General features: G+C 46.4%; 1 protein-coding gene across 4 annotated transcripts in view; it reads right to left on the bottom strand.

The window, feature by feature from the left end:
• Positions 1-20,555, bottom strand: part of PBRM1 (polybromo 1) — a 179,058-nt gene that overhangs the window by 82,129 nt on the left and 76,374 nt on the right. For all 4 annotated transcript variants that reach the window (XM_082265488.1, XM_082265485.1, XM_082265487.1 and 1 more), the window contains exons 13-15: positions 7,867-7,967; positions 2,999-3,275; positions 2,597-2,702 (exon numbers count right to left, since the gene is read on the bottom strand). In XM_082265488.1, the coding sequence (XP_082121614.1) occupies positions 2,597-2,702; positions 2,999-3,275; positions 7,867-7,967 (484 nt within the window). The remainder of the gene's footprint in view (positions 1-2,596; positions 2,703-2,998; positions 3,276-7,866; positions 7,968-20,555) is intronic.

Below are 20,555 nucleotides of genomic sequence, written 5' to 3'. Positions count from 1 at the left end.
CTGTGTGATCACTATCCAATATATGGGAAGGAAGGATTTTCCTTGTTTGAGCATCGCCAAGCCACCACAACAGGGACCCCCTGGTCACCTGGCTCTACTGCATCTGATTGTCCAGAGAACTTGGATCTTTGTTCCATTTGAGAAGAATTTCCTTCTCATGTGAAATTGAGCGTAAGGTACCGCCTCGAAGGACGACACCATCAGTCCCAGAACTCTCATACAAGTCCGAAGGGATGACCATTTGCTGGACAGCAATAGCTGAATTTTTGAAGTTTGCCCGGAGGAAGAAACACCCTGGCTGAGGACGAATCCAAAGTCAGGCCCAGATAGTCCAGCCTCATGGAAGGAACCAGGGATGACTTCTGGTGATTCACAATCCACCTGAACTCCTCCAGAGTTCTCATGGTGATCTCCAAGTTTGTCTCTAGCGCCGTGGGAGATTCCGCACGGAGAAGCAGATCGTCCAGGTAACCCAGGACCGATATCCCCCACTGACGTAATAAAGCCAGGACTGGAGCCAACACCTTTGTGAAGACCCGAGGAGCAGAGGCGAGACCAAAAGGGTAACGCCACAAACGGATAGTGATCCTGTCCCACAGCAAAATGAAGAAACCGTTGATGTCTTGCACATATTGGGATGTAAAGGTAGGCATCTTTGATGTCTATGGAGGCCAGGAAATCCCCCCTGGTGTAGGGAGACCACCACCGTGCAAATGGATTCCATCTTAAATTTTTAAAAACTTTTTAAAACTTGCACAAAACAATTCAGAGCCTTCAGGTCCAGAATTGGACGCACCTTGCCTTCCTTCCTGGCAACAGTAAACAGGTTGGAGAAAAAGCCCCGAAAACGTTCCGAGAACGGAACCGGAACGATAACTCTTTGTTGTACCAGGTCCTGTACCACCCCAAAGAGAGCCTGCAAGCGATCCGGGGACAGTCGCACATTGGAAGGGAAAACCTTACCGGAGGGACAGATCGAAACTCAATCTTGTAGCCGGACTGTATGAACTTGTGAACCCACATGTCTTTTATCCGAGATAGCCACAGATCCGGAAACAGGCAAAGATCCCCCCCCCCCACCCCAGATATGGGTGAGGGCACCCCATCAAGCCGAAGGGGTCTTATTTGCGGGTCTGGACTAACCTGATTTCTTGTTTTTCAGACCAGGGTCGCTTGGAGCCACCAGAGGAGGCCTTAAAAGACTTTGATCCTTTATCACTCGTCTGTGAGGGACGAAAAAAATGTTTTATGTGCTGAAACATGAGGGACCCCTTTGCGACGAGGGTCCTTATCCTTGTTAGCCTGTGGGAGAAAGGTATTCTTACCCCCTGTAAGACCTTTAATAATGTCATCAAGGGTAGCCCCAAACAGGCAATAAACCTGCAAGGGTAGATCAGGCAAAGCCTTCTTAGAAGTCTGATCCGCAGACCAGCATTTAAGCCACAGCATACGCCGAAGGACCACTACCGACACCAGCAGTCGCACCAATATTGGAGCCGCCCCCACCGTTGGCCTACGCCCGGTCCCAGCCCCCAGGAGTAGCTACAATCGCTCCATAGCCCAAGTAGTGAGTGATGGGGAGGGGGGAACAGGTCGGGGGGGGGGGTGCGTGACAGCACAGAGGGGAACCTGGGAGCGTGAGGGTCCTACCATCCCAAGGAGGGGCCCGCGTCCACCCCAAAACCCACCAGGGGGCGGGGAGGCTGCAACTCGGGTCTAGACCCAATCGTATGCAACCTGGCAAGACGTTAAAACTCGCAGGGAGAGTCTCCGTCCAGTGGGACTATGTCGCGTCCGACCTAGCGCGGAGCTGGTGTCTGCGCGCACTTGCTGGCCGGCTGGGGTGACCACTGGATCTATATATCCAGCCAGTGGTCCAGATCCGGCATAGTTGCTTGTAAATCTCACAGGAAAAAAAATCCAGTGAAAAAACCTAACTAGAAAAAAAAAAAAAAAAAAAAACTTTTGCCAGGACCAGAGATCCCAGCAAGGAACTAGGTCCCTACTCCGGACTAGGCAGATTAAAATTGACATCCTATAGCAGGGAGAGAGGGTATACCCCCTGGGACTGCCCATAGGCGTAGCCAGAACTTTTTTTGTGCCTAGTGTCCTACTCCTGTAGGGGACAGCATAACCTTACTGCTATTGAGAACAAGAAGACTGCATCCGACAATGAACGATAGAGAAAGTATATTATTGTAAACCTTTTTAACAACCAGGGCAAATTATAAGCCAATAAGTTCAGGGAAAGCCACCCATTAATCAACAGATACAAAGATATAGATGGTGGATGTTGTCTGCAAATCTCAAATTTTGCTCTGAAAGTCCAGCTTGTCCATGCTATTTTCTTGCCTTGCCACTGAGGCCAATAAATTGATGAGGCAGAAGAGATGCCCAAAAATTAGGGGTAGTAGGACCAAGTACAATTATTAAACGTAATAGGATTTGCGCAGTATTTTACCTCTGTATATTTATATTTACTGCATGCTCAGTTTGAATCACCCAGATTGCGATAAACAGTAAGGTACTTTAAAAAATGTAACATACACAGAATGTCAAATTGGAGAATAAAACGCAGGAAGCACTATTCACTTACTTAACTTGAGTTTTGGAGAGGCCATGTCCTCATCATCTGGCACAGGGCCGAGCTCCTTCCTCTTTTCTTTAAGGATTTTATCCAGGATGTGTGCATCATTATAAACCTGCAGGACAATGAGCAGCATTAATCACCAATATTTCTAAGGCAAGAATAATGGCATAATACGGTTATTACTCTTTATTCGCAGACACAATTCAGAGAAACCGTTGCATGACTAAGTATTAATTAGTGATTTAACATTTACCAAACTGGGAAGAAAGGAAAGTAGAGGCACCTGATAAGATTACATATGTGCAGGTACATACTTTATGTTGGTACATTTAGATTGCTGTATTACCTTTGTATTTTACATTTAAAAACACACAAATAAGATTTCTACAAAGTAAAATGCTGTACAACCTGTGAGCCTTCTTCATTATAGTGCCAGGCATTTCGAAATATTAACTTCATGTCATCCATCATGGCTTCTTCTGTTGCATATTTGTCCGAACGAATGTTTTGTTCAATGGTTTTTAAGTCCATGGGCTCCAGAATAATTTTATAGTAGTCAGGGTAGTCCTTTTTGGACGGCTTGAACATAAAAAGATCACAGAGGCGGCGTCCAGTACCGGGTTCCCGAGCTTCCAGAACCGCACTGAACAGAATCTTCATCCGTTGTTTCCTTATGTTTTTCTTGCTGAATGTAATGGAAAAAGAATTTAAAGACAATAAGGGTGTGGAAAAAAATGCAGGTAATCTAATCAAAGCTTTCAAAGAGATGCAACATTCAGTAGATTTCTTTCAATGAAGTAATTTAAAGTACAAATAAGCTATCAATACAAAATAATCTATAAAAATGTTAACAGATGCTATTAATGAGAACAGAGCAGAAGGTATAAAAATGAACATAGCAAAAGAGAATAAAAGGGAAAGTGTAGCCTTTAAAAAAAAAAAGCGGTATAAAAAGGGGGTAGTGTGTATAAAGAAAAATGAAAAAAAGTAAGCTGGCTATATCGTCTAGTTCTATTGTAATTAAAACAATGAATGCATGCACTTTTTGTTATGGACAACACAATACTTTTCCAATTTTTACAATGAACCCATCATATATTCAAACTAAACCTATATTGAGGATCAGCAGTGGGTGAAGCCCAAGCTAAACTTTCAGAAAGCTGGGATTTGCGCATCACTGCAGCTCCCTATATCTCTGCATATAGCGATTGTTCTGACATGTCATTTTTTCTGTAGCTAATTTTTTTGAACTGCCCAGGTTTATTACACAGGGTAATGGGTAAAAATGTTCTGCCATTTGAAGGGCACTGCAGCAGTGGTGCTGCTTTTACACTGATTCGCTGTGGTTTCCCCTGCATGCAGAACTTTCGTAGTGTTTTCAGAAAACGAACCAAAACCCTCTTATCTAATGGAAGTCTATGGCAAAGTGACAGTAACCCACACAAAAAACATGGTTATACTGCGCTGCACTTCCTCTGTGGGGAAACCGAAGCAGAAAAGTGTGAAAAGGACCTTCCCTAATGTAAAGGTTTACCATAAGCAGCCCTGTGCTATGAACTGAGCTTATTACATCTTGGGGGTGTAGAATGCTCTTCCTCTGAAACATGGCCAAGTGCTCAACTATACAGGTTTTTAAAACAAGCAGAGATTGTTTAAAGTACAAATATGGTTTCACATAAGAAGATACCTGTGAGGAATTATAGCCAGTATCGTAGATCTGTCAACGTTGGGTCATTTTGAACATGCATAATATATCAAACTATAAAAGGGTTTTAAAAAGGTTTTTTGAAAAAAATGGACAAGACCAAAACCTGTAGTTTAAGAGTTTAGGGCCAAATTATGGTAAAGTCCAGATTGTAGGAAGGCCATTATGTTTGTCAAGTGCCTCACCAAACAAAAATTCCACCTTCCAGAGCATACACATTGAGACGATGTTTGCAAGTAGCTTCAGCTGGCTTTTAGCGACACTTTCTAGATATCTATGTCATGACTTGTTCTAAGACAGGTGTCAAACTCAATTTCTTTGCGGGAAGCAATATAAAATTACTATATAAAATGTATCCAGGATGCAGGAACTCAGCCACGCTCCCCCCCTCCCCCACCACCGAGCTGCACGGAATGGTGGGTGTGGCTAAATTGCACCAACAGTGCAAGGATCTTAAAGGGGAAAATATACCAGCAGTTTCAGGGGTGCCCCATCTGCAAAGTGCAGAGTTCAGGGGTGTGCTATGTACATAGTGCAGGGTTCAGGAGTATGCTATAGAGTGCAGGGTTCAGGGGTGTACAAGGCACAGAGTGCAGTGTTGAGGAGTGTGCAAGGCACAGAGTCCAGAATTGAGTTAAAAAGTGCTGGGTGCCAGGGCCACATGAAATGGCCTGGCGGGCCATATGACATGGCCAGGCGGGCCAGATTCCATCCACGGGCCTTGTGTCTGAGACATGTTCTAGGAAATCAACACCAAAGAGTAAGACAGAAGGCAGTGTCTGCAAGTGCTCTGCTCAGTTTATTCCCAGAAGACGCCGGGATCCTGCTGGTTGTTCACTGCACTAGTCCAATTAGCTGCAATCTGGCAAACAGACATAGCTCCTCGTTCCCTTTAAAGCCTACATGCTCTAAAGGAGGCATTTAACTTTCCGACTCTGGCAGAGACGGCGGGGATGGAGGAGAAGCTTTGTGCTCTGAACAGTGATGGCTATATCAAAACTGTTCGTTGTCTATATCAAAGTCTGACATAGCTGCAGATAAAGCTGCCTTGGTCAGATAGGTCGCATGTTGTATGCCTGAGATCACGCTAAAATTGGATGCAGAGACCAGTCTTAAAATGGGGTTCTACTCCAGTTCAGAGGAAGTGTTGCCACTCTAAACACTTTGCGTGTTTTGCAGGCCTTCAGCAGAGCAAATGTTTACCTAAAATTCTGACAGTTCCCTTGCCCCTAGTTTCTGCCATTGCTATTGGTTAGAATTTTTCCTTATAGAGTACTCACAAAGTGAGTGTGAAAGTGGGGTAAGCGTGTCAGTGGAGTATGCAGATAGCCTTTTTAACAAATGCAGAATATATAAATATTCCATGAAGCCGTCGAATGACGGAACTAGTCGGGTGGGACTATGACATGTGACACCATCGCGCATGCCCCGATTATACTCACAGCTTTGGACATACTGCCAGAGGCGAGAAAGATACATATGTTATAAGGCGTTTGTTCCTTAATGTCGGGTAGACACTAATAAAATGTGAGTGCACTACGCGGTTTTAATAAATTGGAATGATTTTTTGGATTTACGCTACGTAGACTCTCCTTCCTTCCTTCTAAATCCTATACACCCCCTACCTATACACCTCCTAAATAACTATGTGAGAGAGCTTGGGAAAAAGGATCAGATCATTAACAGCAGCTTGGTGAGCTGTTCTGCTGGCTATTATGTGACAAGGTGCTGAAGCTGGTTTATAAATTTGACCAGCCACTCAATCTGGTGAGTCAGTTTGGGGTGATCAGCGGAGGATTGTACTGGGTGATTGCACATATTTGATTGTGGAAGAATTTCACGTCATCTTTGTTCACTTTCCTTGGTTTCTTTGTGGTACTTTACAAGAAGAAAGAAATGTATGATTGCTGGAGAATCACACATTGATTTTTGACTTAAAGCTCATTTTTTTGATTTGTATGCACTTTATATTTTTGTTAATTTATAGATCTACAAAATTGTACACTATGCACATACTATTTTGTTTTGCACCTTAGCATTTGCACTTTTTGAGAGTAATTGTTTAAAGATTGTCTTGTACAAACCAATACACTAGCACTTTATAAAGGTAATAGAACATAAATAGATAATTAGTAATCATCTCTGCTGTGCCTGATTAGGGAGTGTAGATTTGCGTTGACCCATCCCATTATCATTCTACTGGTTTAAACAAAGCATTATTAACCTAGAATAAAGCAGATGATGTAATCATCTATACAGTAATAGCAAGAGCACCACCAGATAAAGCAATGGAAAATTGTGCTAAAAATGCAACACAAGCCAATCCACATGTAGGTGAACGGTGATGTATGCATTAGATATCATTTCAAATTACAGCATACCCCAAAAGCAGAAGCCTTTTTAGAAAAATTGATTAAAATGCAATGATTAGTCTTATGATAACTTTCCACTTCAGCTTTGTTAAAAATAAAGTGTGATGGATATCACAGCAGAACAGAAATAACACATCAGAAACAAACGTTAAACACTGGTGCGCACTTCGTTGACATCATGCTATTATGCCATTATTATTTTTTTTTAGATCTACAGATTACAGTTCCAAAAAGGGTATTACGTTTTTTTTTTTTTAGATATAACCCTACATTTTTACAAATTATAAATCCTTTAGCAGTTGCAATGGTACTGTTCAGATTTTGGCATTTTTTTTCTAGGTTTATCGAATGTTAGCTAGTAGATTAAGGGTTAGCGCTAAGTAAAAGACTCATCTTTTACGCTCCCAAGTTGTTGGACTTCTTAGTGATTATCTTCCAAAACTTAAAATGATATATCATAGTAGGGCCCGTCTCCAAAAAGGTTATAAAATTTGACAGCAGTGGCTAAGCAATGGGGGGGGGGAATACTCAGCAGGCAGACTCTATTGTCCCAGGTAGACTCTTAATTTGTTGCTGTAACATTTCATTTTACTTGTCTTAGTTTCTGAAGGAAACAGAGATGATAACTTGCAAGGTACTTGATTGTATAAACCAGGAGGTCCAGAATTATTTTTGGCCATGAGTCCTGCCTGTGTTAAGATCAGATGATTATCTGTAGATGTAAATGGTGCTTATTGCGCTTATTGCAGGTTTTTTTAACAGCTTGAAACTTTAACAAGCTGACTTTGGCATAATATAACGTAAAGGCTAGGTGATGCACTTCTTGCAAGCTGTATCCACTAAATTTATTGTAGCACTGACCCTAGCTACCAGTGCATACAGCCTGCATTTCCAATATAGGTGAACAGCGATCCTTATGAATGCACCAACAAGTGTTGATGGTATTGAGGTTAGCAATTACCAAACAGCATCTGTGAAGCTAATAAAACACACTCAATATTCAGTAACTAAAAAAGGTCAATCAAAAGACCTTCCTCATTATCATCAGTCTATTAGACAGTTAGGTAGCTAATGGTGAGAGTTTAAGCATCACCGCTTGTGTGAAGAGAATCCATAACCAGCAAAACTGAAGAAAAACCCGGCCTACAATATGAACACAATGGAAGCAGAGGCGTAAATTCCAGGCATCAAAAACGTACCTCTTCCTTTTAGCACTGCCGGTGTCAGATGTGGCGGAGGAAATCATGCTGTCTCCGTCCTCTATATCGAGGTCTCTACGAGCCAGCTCTTTCTTTTTCGTCTGAAATAAAGAACAAATCTCCAGAGTCAGCCTCGCTCTGCCAAACGTTCCCAGAATACATGAATATTAAACAGCTGCATAGATCAGTTTCAGTCGGAAAAAGCTACAACTGGTATCAGGGTATAAATATTAAAAGCCTCCAGATTCGGAGATACAGCAGCTTAGACACATTTACATTTCATCATGCACAACATTTCTGCACATTTGTTGTTAAAAACAGTACCTTGTGCATTCTTCTATCTCACTACTGCAGCAAACAGACAAGGATAGCTCTGAGCTGTTAAGGCCAGGGTGCCTTTTACAATAACTGCACCATTTTGAGAAACAATTTTTGTAGAAAAGCTGAACAATGCCTTTTTCAATTTAATATGTCCAAACAAGCCACACACACACAAGACTCGCAAGATTCCAGAAAGAAGATAAAGCTTTTAGTATTTTCCAGACCCGGAAAAAGGAGGACCGACTGGTTGCTAGTAAAAGATGCCTACGTTACTCCGGTATTAGGACTTCATATAATCCAAAGCCAATGCAAAGAGCCCAATTTACAAACTAATAAAGGGAGGTTGAATTTATGGTAAATTTATTTTTATTGAAGCTTAAGTAGCTGTGACAGCGCAGTGGCACAGTACACTTAGAAACGTGAGCATGATGAATGTTGAACATAAAAATGTGTAGCATTGCATTTACCCATCACCAAAGATGAGAAGGATTTGGTTCTGTAGCTGTTATACATGAAAGAGGAGAGGAAACGTTAAGAGTGAAATATTAATACAAACAGCAAAAGTAACAGTATTTAGAAGATGTCAAAAGAGGTAAAAACGGGGGAACAGTTGCTGAGGGTTTAGGGGGTGATCCTACTTGGATCAAGGTAAGCATTGGGTAAGATGAAAACCAATTTAGAATGTAGAGCAGGGCTCGACAAAAACCCAGGCGCCAGGTCTCCATGGCAGATAGAAATTGTGCCCTGGTGCTTGGGGTTTTGTCAGCCCATTTACTTTTGGCACCAGGCAGGCCTCGACTGGCCATAGGGCACAGCTGGCATTTGCCCAGTGGTCTGGGGCCGTATGTCATTGCGGGGCCCAAGGCAGCTGTGGCAGCTGGGCTGGTCCTTGAGCCCACGCAACTCACCCAGCCTCTCCACAGCCAGCCATTAAGTTCAGCCACCAGGACCAGAAACTACAGGTCAGCTGACCCATGACCGTGAAGGGAGAGGAGTTAGTGAAAACCCCATTGCCTCATGGGGAAAGGTGAATAGTGTCACTGCTGCTGTCTGCCAGACACCACGAGCCGGACCGGAGAGAAAGTGAGTGCCAGACTGCCAATGGTGGCATGCTCACTTACCATTAGAAAAAATTATAGATGGAACGGCTTTCAAAGGCTGAATGCCTGTGGGATGGAGATGAGGAGAAGCAGGCTTTCACAGGCTGGAGGAGGAAAATTGAGAGATTGATTCCTCTATAATGCATCTGCCCCCGCAGCTCCTCCTATTCAGCCTCTTTCTGCTGCCCCTTTTTTGTAACCTGCAAATGTCTCCCAACATTCTGCCCATGTGTATGTTAAGACTCCATGCACACTAGGTTAAAAAAAAAGCAGCAACTTTTGAGCATTTGTTTCTAGAAGCAAATAGTGTTATCCTATGTGTCCAAGCACATTATTTTAGTCTAGAAGCGTTTTTGAAGCCTCTAGGAGCAAAAAAAACAAACTTTTTTTTGCGTTTTTGTGAGCGATTTGCCAGCAGAAAAAAAATCTGAAAGCTCCTAACTGCTGCTAAAACTCTGCTAAAAGCTGGCAAAGAAACGCTATTCTGAGCGTTTTCATCCAGTGTTTTTCTGCCATTTTTTAGCTTAGTGTGCATGGAGCTTTAAAGGCCGTACACACGGGCCCAATATTGGGCAACATTTAGCCCGTTTGCACCGCAGCGAGTCTGACAGAAGCACCCGATCAGCACTCTCAGCCAAAGCAACAGTATGCGCAAACAGCGATCATCCCACATGTGAGGTATCAACATGATCAGATCATGGGCAGTAATTCTAACACTAGACCTGCACTGTATATTTAAAAGTGGTAACCTGTAAAGGCTTTTAAAGTGTCGTCGATGGACAGTAAAAATGTACATAGTTTGTCGCAGTTGCGCGTAGTTTGTTTGCAATTTTAAAGCTTGACATGTTTGATATCTATTTTAAAAAAAAATTGGGTTATGTATTTTTTATTTTTTTTTTGCAATAAAATAAAAAAAAAAGTTTATTACAAAAAAAATTGCATTTGAACAACCAGTGAAATACTGAGTGACATTAGAAAAAAAAAATTGCAACACTCACCAATTTATTCTGTAAGACACGTGTCAAACACAAGGCCTGCACGTCTCTGCCCCCCCCCCCCCCCCCATGTCAGCAGCAGAGAGGATAGAACTCCCCCTTCAGAGCCTGTGCTTCTTAGTGCAGCCACAGCACCCCCTCAGACTCCCCTGAGCTGACTCCAGACCTCCTAAAGGTCATCCTCCAGACCTTTCACTTCTGCCTTCCCAGCTCCACCCACAGATTCTTCCTGGCAGCAGCACAAGGTAAGGGGGTGTACTGTGAAGTAAGGGAGGGTGGGGGCAACTTTACTGTCCTTGAGGTTATAGGGGGGGGGGGGGGGCAGACTGGCCAGTGGGATTAGAAAGTGTAATTTGTTTTACTGAAAGGAATCATGACCTATTGTTGGTATCAGTGGGAGGAACAGTGCCCCATTTTTGTCAAGGTACGAATGGTGTCCCATTGTTAGTGTCAGTTGGCGGACAGCAACAGCTGAGTCGCCGACTATCTTCTGGCGTTTCTCTGCAGGGAGAAACACCTTGGCCAAGGACGCATCCAAAGTCAGGCCCAGATAGTCCAGCCTCCTGGAGGGAACCAGGGAGGACTTCTGCAGGTTCACAATCACAAGCCACCCGAACTCTTCCAAAGAGGTCATGGTGATCTCCAAGTTTGACAACAGAGCCTGCAGAGACTCCGCACGGAGGAGGAGGTCGTCCAGGTAGCCCAGAACCGATATGCCCCGCTTCCGCAACAGCGCCAGAACTGGGGCCAAAACCTTTGTGAAGACCCGGGGAGCTGAGGCGAGACCCAAAGGGTAACGCCACAAACTGATAATGGTCCTCTCCCACAGCAAAGCGCAGAAAACGTTGGTGTCCTGCGTAAATGGGAACGTGAAGATAGGCATCCTTGATGTCTATGGAGGCCAGAAAGTCCCCCTGATGCAGGGAGGCCACCACTGTGCGAATGGACTCCATCTTGAATTTTTGCACCCGTACAAAACAATTGAGCGCCTTTAAGTCCAGAATTGGACGCACCTTGCCTTCTTTCCTGGGCACTATGAACAGATTTGAGTAAAATCCCGAAAACATTCCCCACAGGGAACTGGAACTACCACTCCCTGTTGCATCAAGTCCTGGACTGCACTCAACAGAGCCTTTAGGCGATCCGGGGACAGTCGACTGCACATTGGAAGGGAAGAACCTTGCCGGTGGGACTGACTAAAACTCGATCTTGTATCCTGACCGAATGACCTTGTGAACCCATTTGTCTTGGATCCTGGAGAGCCACGGGTCCGGGAACCGGCAAAGACGCCCCCCCCCCCCACCCCTGACATGGGTGGGGGCACACCTTCAGGCCGAGGCGGACTTGTGGTGGACTCAGGTCTGGAAGAACCGGATTTCTGCTTACCAGACCAGGGTCTCCGAGGGGGCCTTGGAGGGCTTCGCCTTGTCACTCGCTCCGGAACGAAAAAACTTCTTGTGGGCTGAAAAGGAGGGTCCCCATCTGCGACGGGGTTCCTTACCCTTGGCAGCCTGCGAGAGAAAGGTGCTCTTGCCCCCAGTGAGACCTTTGATAATATCATCCAAGGTAGCACCAAACAGGCGATCCCCCTGAAAAGGGAGATCAGTCAAGGCTTTTTTGGAAGCCTGATCCGCCGACCAGCACTTCAACCATAGCATGCGCCGGAGGACCACCGCCGAGAACGACAAACGTCCCAGCAGTGGAGCAGTATCCAGCGCGGCGTCACAAACAAACTGCAGCCCCTGCACTATCTGGTCCAGCAACTCTGCCACGGCAGAAGGGAGGCTTCTCCCCTTCAGGTCACGGCGTAACAACTTGGCCCATTCCGTCAATGTTTGTGAACCCAGAGCAATGGTAAACACTGGCCTGAAGGCCGACCCTGCCAGGGAGAACATAGAGCGGGACACAGATTCCGCTCTACGATCAACCGGATCCCAAAAGGAGGGGAATCCTCCACCGGGATAACAGAAGCCTTATTTAGCCTGTAGACTGGTGGATCCACCGAAGGCGACACTGTCCATTTCTTAAAGTGGGTCTCTTCAAACGGGTAGCGCCGAGCAATCCGTTTGGGCATCCCAGGGGGTCGTTTCGGACGGACCCACTCCTTCTTAACGATATCGTCAAAGCATTTGGGAAAAGGAAAAACCTTCGTCACCCTGGAGGTGCCAAAGGCAACCTCCGTATCAGTCGCATCCGCAGCTGCATCCTCCAGCTTTAGTGTCTCCCGGACAGACACAATCAGTGCGTCCACCAGTGCCTTGTCTTGCGCTACAGCGGAGGCAGAAAGGTCATCCTCACTATCAGAGGACATGGGGTGCGAGACAGCAGCCCCAGATGGGAGACCCGCGTCAGCTGCGACTGGCGCAGAATCAGAATCTGAGGCATCAGACGAGACAGGGGTAGGCGGGGGTCGCTTTTTAGCCCCCCGCCCCTGACAGGCCGACTCCACCCAGGACACAAATGACTCCAGGACCGCCGAAAGCGCATCAATGGTGAGCTGGGGATCAGAGGGCCCTGCGGCCACCTCGAGGGGATCAGGTGGGGACACATGAGCAGCAGGTTCCATGGTACACCACGGGAAACCGTCAGCAAAAAATGACAAAACAAAAAAAAAATTGTTTTTTTCTTTAAAAAATGCCTCCCAGCGCTACAGCGCCCCCCAATGGCCAGGCAGCATGCCGAGAGACCCCCGCAGACAGAGAAGAGAGACCCCCAAAAGGCTCACCACCCGATGCACCAGAAGTGTAGAGGACCGCTCAGCAGCGCTGTCCGCATGGAAAGAAAGGCCTGTGGAGCAATGTGCCCGGGTCTAGGGAGGGGCTCCACCCCCACACACGCCTCCAGGATTTCCCACTGCAGCCCAGCTCTGAAGAAAAAAATGAGCTGGGTGTACCAAGATGGCCGCCGCCATGAACTACATGAGGAGGCTACAAGAAAATGGCGGCCCCGCGCGCTGCAGCGGGAAGGGGGGGCCCCCACCACACTGAGACGATCGATCGGCAGGTAGGCCCTGGGGAGCCAGGGAGGAAGCGCCCCCGCACAACAGCCGTCTGCACCGTCGGGACCCCCCCACCCCCTTAGCGGCCTGCATGAACAGCCAGCCACCCCACACACACACAAACACCCCCCCCAGGGGGGGGGGAGAGGGACACCACAGTAGGGGGGTGATCAGGGGAACAGAGGGGAACCCAGATTAATGGGGGTCCGACCGTCCCAGGGAGGGGCCCGCGTCCACCCCAGAGTAAGCCATGAGGAGAAGAGGGGAAGCATTTACTCACCATACCGGAACAGAGCGAACGCCACTCGAGACAAAAAACCCCTCGCCACTCAGTGGGGGGGATGTCGGCCAAAAGGGACGCTGCGACTCGGTTGCCGACCGGTTGTATGCGACTCAGCGGGACGTTTAACCCACGGGCCAGTCCCCATCCAGTGGGACTTTGTCGCGGCAGACCCAGAGCGGAGCTAGGGCCTGCACGCGCTCGGAGGCCGGCTGGGGTGACCACTGGATCTCAGCATCCAGTCCGTCGCCCAGATCCGGCATAATTGCTTGTAGACCTCACAGGAACAATTCGGAGAAAAAAAGCTAGCTAAAAAAAAAAAAAAAGGAATTATCTAAAAAAATATTGCCAGGACCAGAGAACGTAGGTCCTTACTCCTGACTAGGCAGAAAAAAAACTGACATCCTATAGCAGGGAGAGAGAGGGTATACCCCCTGGGACTGCCCATAGGTGTAGCCAGAACTTTTTTTCTGCCTAGTGTCCTACTCCTGTAGGGGGCAGTAATACCCTATGGATATCTAGATATGGAATCTGCGTCTGTCAATGAGCGACAGAGAAATCAGGTGTTTTTTTTCTACGGTATTTAAAAGCCTATACGTTTGTTAAAGTTGATCAGGGCTGAAAAAGCACTCCAAATTCCAGAATGCCAAAATTAATTTCTCAAGAAAAAAAACATAAAACAGTAACATTACTTATTAACTTATTAAAACAGAACCGGGGGTCACAAAATACATGGGGATATTTTTCAGAAGGTTTTTAACGTGAAGAACTCCCCAAACAGCCTAATAGTTTGATGTACTAAATAAAAATGCAAACAAGAAATTAAAACAAGATGAAAATTGTTACATAATTCACAGATTTTGGAAACCACGGTTTACAAAAATTTTACTCATGGGTATGAGGCAATGTTTACAAAATTTTGTGCACAACAGGATTGTACAAAAAAAATAAGAATACTGCACAATTATAGGTCTGAACACACCAAAAACACAACAATAACTAATAACATAAGTGGAGAAGAACACTGAAAAAGAAAAACTGTGCATTGGAATCCCCCAGGAGTCACAATTTGTTTTTCTAGTTATTTACAAGAAAGCATTTCCCTTTGCAATCACCAAACTAATTATCCTAGTGACAGACATGTAGCCTGAAAGAAAGGCTGACTATCATTAAAATGTTACGTTTGGTTTGGCCATTATCAAGCAAAAGGATTTCTCGCACCCTTATTTGATCTTTTTTAAAGTGGTTGTAAACCCACTTTAAAATACTTTTACCTATAGGTAAGCCTAGGCTTACCTAAAGGTGTTATACATATCTCCTTAACATGCACCGTTTAGGAGATATTTACAGTGCATGCAGCTGATGACGTCATCAGCGCATGCGCTCTGAAGGAACGGCCACCCGTGCCGTTCCTTCAGAGCCCTGTGCCGAGGACGGTGGCTCCCGGGCGCATGCGCGGAGTGATGTAATCGCGCCTCCGGCCAATCAGATGGCCAGAGGACGCGAACCAGGACGGCCGAAAATGTCTGCCGTCCTGTCGCTGAGCGGGCAGCACTGCAAGGGCTTCGTTTTAAGGTATTTTATATTGAGCTAGTATGCGATGCACACTAGCTCATTATGCCTTTGTCTTTACAGGTTTTACTTCCATGTTATAAAAGCATGACAACTCCACAATTAGGAAGCTAGATTATCCATAATAATATTCTCTGACAAAAGTGTACTACAAGACAAAATATTTTAATATCATTTACATCATACGAAAATGCATTAAACATATAAGGTGCACAGATGGGACGATCCCATTACCATGATAGTCTGTAAGGACAAAGAGAGTCAGATTTTCTAAAGGACTCAGTAACTGTCAGACAAACTCCTATCACCCGAACCACATCAAAAGAATGCAAGGCAATTTCCCTGTGATGCTTAGGCTTAGGGCACAAGGACGGCAACACGATATCTTCATTAAGATGAAAATCTGACACCACCTTCGGGAAAAAAGACAAGTTAGGTCGGAGGACCACTTTATCCCTGTGGACCACAAAATAAGGCGAATGACAGGACAGCGCCGCCAACTCAGACTCTGTGAGCAGAAGTAATAGCCACTAGAAAGGCAAACTTCTGCGACAAGGAAAGTAGAGAAATTTCCCTTATATCTGCAAAAGGAGGCTTTTGAAGAACAGACAAAACCAGATTGAGATCCCACGGAGGCAACGGGGATCTCCTCGGAGGAGCCAGGTGACGCACCCCTTGAATAAAAGTGCAAATCAAGCTATTAGTAGCCAACAGATTTTGGAAATAAATGGTCAAGGCCGACACTTGATAGTGCCCAATGCCAAGTGCTGCTCAACCCTCTTTTGGAAAAAGGCCAAAACCCCGGCTATAAAAACAGCTGCAGCGATTCACACCATGAAATGTACGATTTCCACGTACGACAATAGATCTTCCTAGGTGTCGATTTCCTGGCCTTCAAAAGGCTAGGACTCACTGAGCCAGAAAGACCTCTATTCCTCAACACCTTGCTTTCAACAGCCAGGCCGTTAAAGCCAGCGACCGTAAAGAAGGATGGAAGATAGGTCCTTGAGACAGCAGATCTTCCCGTAGAGGAAGTCGCCACGGAGGATCCAAGACCATTCTTACCAGGTCTGCGTACCAAGACAGCTGAGGCCTGTATGGTACCACTACAACGACCGGAATGCCTTCCACCGCCACCCGGCGAAGAAACCTCGGCAGGAGGACGAGCAGAGGGAAGGCATAAATCAGGTGATACTGGCTCCAAGGAGCCACCCGAGTGTCTGTGGCATCGGCCAGAGGATCACGAGACCTGGCCACAAACCGCTGGACTTTTCTGTTGAGGCGAGATGCAAACCGATCCACCTCCGGAGTCCCCCACCGGGCACACAGGAGGTAAAACACCTATGGATGAAAGGACCATTACCCTTGAGCCAACACCTGACTACTCAGGTAATCAGCTTGTCAAATTTTCTACACCCGGAATGTGGACTGCGTAAAGCCCAAATCAGAATCTCGGCCACCTCCTTGGCCGCCAGGGCACTCTTGGTGCCCCCTTGATGATTGATGTAAGCTACAGCCGTGGCATTGTCGGGCTGTATCCAAACCGAAGAGCCACGTAGAAGACTCGTCCAATGGAACAAGCAAAGCTTGATCGCCCTCAGCTCCAGAATATTGATTGACAAGGAGGACTCATTTGTCGCCCAAGTCCCCTGGGCACAGAGCTTCCCAAGCACTCCACCCCAGTCTAACAGGGTGACGTCCATGGTGACCATCGTCTAGAACAGCAGCAGGAAGGACTTGTCCTGACACAGAAGAGGTGACATTGACCAGGAGAGAGCCGACTTCGTGAGATGGCTCAAACAAATCTTCTGGTCCAATGACTGCGGATCCCTGTTCCATTTTGCCAGAATCTCTTTCTGTAGAAGTCTCGAGTGAGACTGAGCAAGCGTGATTGCTTCAAAGGTTGATACCATCAGGCCCAGGGCCCTCATGCAAGCCTGCAAGAATGACTGATCAGCTTCCATCAGCAACCTCATCCCCCGCCCTTTGCATCTTCTGAAGCTTTTCCAAGGGAGAAAGACCCTTGCCAGAGCAGAGTCGAGAGTCAGCCCTAGATAAGTGACCCGTACGAATGGCGTCAGAGCAGATTTCTTGAAATTGATCATCCACCCGAATTCTTGAAGGGTCTGAACTGTAATAGAGATGTCGGTCAACAGATCCGAATGAGAGTCTGCTCGCAACAGGAGATCATCCAGGACCTTGGTAAAAACTCTGGGAGCGCAGGTGAGACCAAAGGGTAACGACACAAATTGAAAATGCTCCTCTGTCACTGCAAAGCAGTGGAATCGCTGATGACACAATGACGTCATTCAAATGGAAATCAGAGATGACCTTTGGAAAGAACAGCTGACAGGGGGGAAAGAACCACCAGGTAAGGTGAACGAAAAGACAACGCCGCCAGCTCCGACACCGTGTGCGCAGAAGTAATAGCCACCAAAAAGGCTACCTTCTGGGACATTGTAAACAGGGGGACCGCCCAAAAATTTTTGAAGGGAGGTTTCTGGGGAACTGAGAACACCAAATTGAGGTCCCACTGCGGCAATGTAGACCGCGCCGGAGGAGCCAAGTGTTGAACTCCCTGGATAAAGGTATGCACCAAGAAATGTGTGGCCAATGATTTTGAAAGAAAACCGCCAAGGCCGAAATCTGGCCCTTGATGGTACTCAAAGCCAGGCGCTGCTCAACCCCCCCCCCCCCCCCGTTGGAGGAAAGCCAAGATTCGAGCCACCGAAAAGGAGCGAGTGAGAACCCTAAGAGACTCACACCATGCAAAATGCGTCTTCCAAGGTAGGATGGTAGATCTTCCTAGAGGTAGATTTTCTAGCCATTCACAGCGTAGGAATTACAAATTCAGACAAACCTCTATCCTTCAGCACTTGGCTTTTAATAGCCAAGCCGTTAAAGCCAGCGACTGTAAAGCAGGATGGAAGATTGGCCCTTGGGACAGCAGATCTTCCCTGAGAGGAAGTCTCCAAGGAGCCTCGGCGACCAGCCGTACCAGATCGGCATACCAAGACCGGTGAGGCCAGTCTGGAGCAACTAGAATAACCGGAATCCCCTCTGCCCTCGATCCTGCACAGGAGTCTTGGCAGAAGTTTGAGAGGGGGAAGGCGATAATCAGACGATACTGACTCCAAGAAGCCACTAATGCATCTGTGGCGTTGGCCAGAGGATTAACCTTGCCACAAATCTCTGTACCTTCCTGTTGAGACGAGAGGCCAACAGGTCCACCTGGGAGTACCCAACCGAAGACATAACTGATGAAATGCCTCTGGATGAAGTGACCATTTCCCCTGGTCCAATGCCTGCCCCAGTGGAGCTGACCACCCAGGGGCAGCGGAAGGAAGGGCAGATGCCCAAAGGGAGGGTAGTGGCTTCAGCCACCCTCACTGGGGCAGCCCCACATAGCTTTTGACCAGTAGGCCGCAAAGCCACAGACTAAATTTTTGGCCGGATCCAGCCGTGTGAGGCGCAGACCTGTGGATGCTAAACCATCCGATCCCCCAGCCCAACAACTGTAGCAGGGAGCCCAGAGGACATCCATACCCTAGGTACCAATCCCAGGGGGGCTCCAACAAGCCCCTCTTAAGAGCATGTGGCAAAAGCCAGCTCATAAATTCACCCGTGGTGGGGCGGGCGGAACATACATAGTGACCCCCAAAATTTTAGAGGGGCTGGGGGGGGGGGGGGACCTGGGGGTCCCACCATCCCGGGTAGGGGCCCATGTCCACCCCAAAACCATCCAGGGGAAGAGGGAGGGACAGCTACTTACCATAGCAGGAAGCAGGGTGGGCACCGCTCCGGACAGACCACCTCTCCCATCGGAATAGGGGGGCTGTCGCCCAGGAGGAATGCTGTAACTCAGGCCGAGGCCAGGTCGTTTGCACCCTCGCGAGATGTTTAACTCGCAGGCTAGTCCCCGTTCAGTGGGGCTAAGTCGCTGCCGACCTAGTACGGAGCTGAGGCCTGCGCTCGCTCGCTAGCCAGAATGGTGGAACCCTCTGGATCAAGATTATCCAGTCTGTCGCCCAGTCCAGCAGTTGACTGTAGAGTCTCACAGGAACAAAATAACAAAGATAGGGAAAAGTCCTTACTCCTGACTAAGCAGAAAAAAACTGAGTCTGTATAGCTGAGAGTGGGAGTATACCCCCTGGGACTGCCCCATAGGCGAAGTCAAGCTTTTTCCTGCATAGTGTTCTACTCCTGTAGGGGGCAGTATAACTCAATGGTCAAGAAGATAAGGAGCTGTGTCCGTCAATGAAAGAAAGAGAAAAAAATATTTTCTATCGCTCCTAGAATGACATAGAAAGTCTTATACTTTGGGACACAGGTGATGGCTACAAGAAACACCACATTGTGGGTGAGAGTATAGAAAGGAATGTCTCTGATGGGTTCAAACAGATCAGATGGTCCTTCAGCAGGATAGTTTAATGCTGCAGAGGCAGCCAAATCATCTGAAACACCAAGATGTTGATCAGGAAACAAGATTCCTCAGACAACTAATTTTTCCTCACCAATAGGACTCCTCCTCAGCTTGACAGGCTAATAAGCACTTGGGGGAGCACAAACAGCTTATCAGAATGCTTCCAAATTCCATAGAGACATTTTTAAAAGTGGATGCAAAGAAAAGCCTTTGCATCTCTATGAGTTTTAAATGACTTTAGACTGAAAACAGCACTGATAGAAAGCAACAGGCTTACCAAGACAATTCCAACCACCACAGAGAGAAGAGTTTTAAAAGCAATGTTAAAATAATAAGTTCACTTTTAGTATCATGGTAAATGTTATGCCCATATTTAGGGTGAAACACGCAACATGTTACTAACTTCATTTATATACCCATTCCTCTCCCCTCCTTCCCCCACACAAAAAAAAAAAAACTCTGAATTTAGACTTCCATTACCCTTTCCCCCTGGAACACACCTTTATTATCCAACTCCTCTTCAAATTTTTCCTTTCCCCTTCTCACTCATTCCATCTACCAACTCCGCAAACTTTTCTGTTTTTTTAAACTCAAACCCCCCTTCCAAATCGTTGATAAATCCTCACTTGAGTGATAGAATTCTTCCATGGTATAGATATATTCCCCTCTTAGCCAATTTCCCCACCGACAAAACCTCCTTGCAAGCCCCAGAACACTGGAATAAATCCTTCGGCTGCATTCAATAAATGGGGAATGAGTGATTTCCTAGAGTGTCCCATTATTCTCACTGTTCCATGAAACAAGCATATCTATGGGACGCTGGGTATTTTAGTACCACAGATTTCAACTTCATTATCCCCATCCAAATTTCTTGTATTTTAACACATCCCCCACCAAATGTGAAACATAGTCCCACTTTCATTACACCCTCTTCAACATAATGGTGACTTTCCTGCTTTGGATTTATAAACTCTAACAGGTGTAATATACCATCTTGCTA

Source organism: Pelophylax lessonae (assembly GCF_965119305.1).
Source record: "Pelophylax lessonae genome assembly, chromosome: 8".
In the NCBI taxonomy this organism is placed as follows: Eukaryota; Metazoa; Chordata; class Amphibia; order Anura; family Ranidae; genus Pelophylax; species Pelophylax lessonae.
Note: the sequence above shows the minus strand (reverse complement) of the source record. Positions and strands in the feature narration are given on the sequence as shown.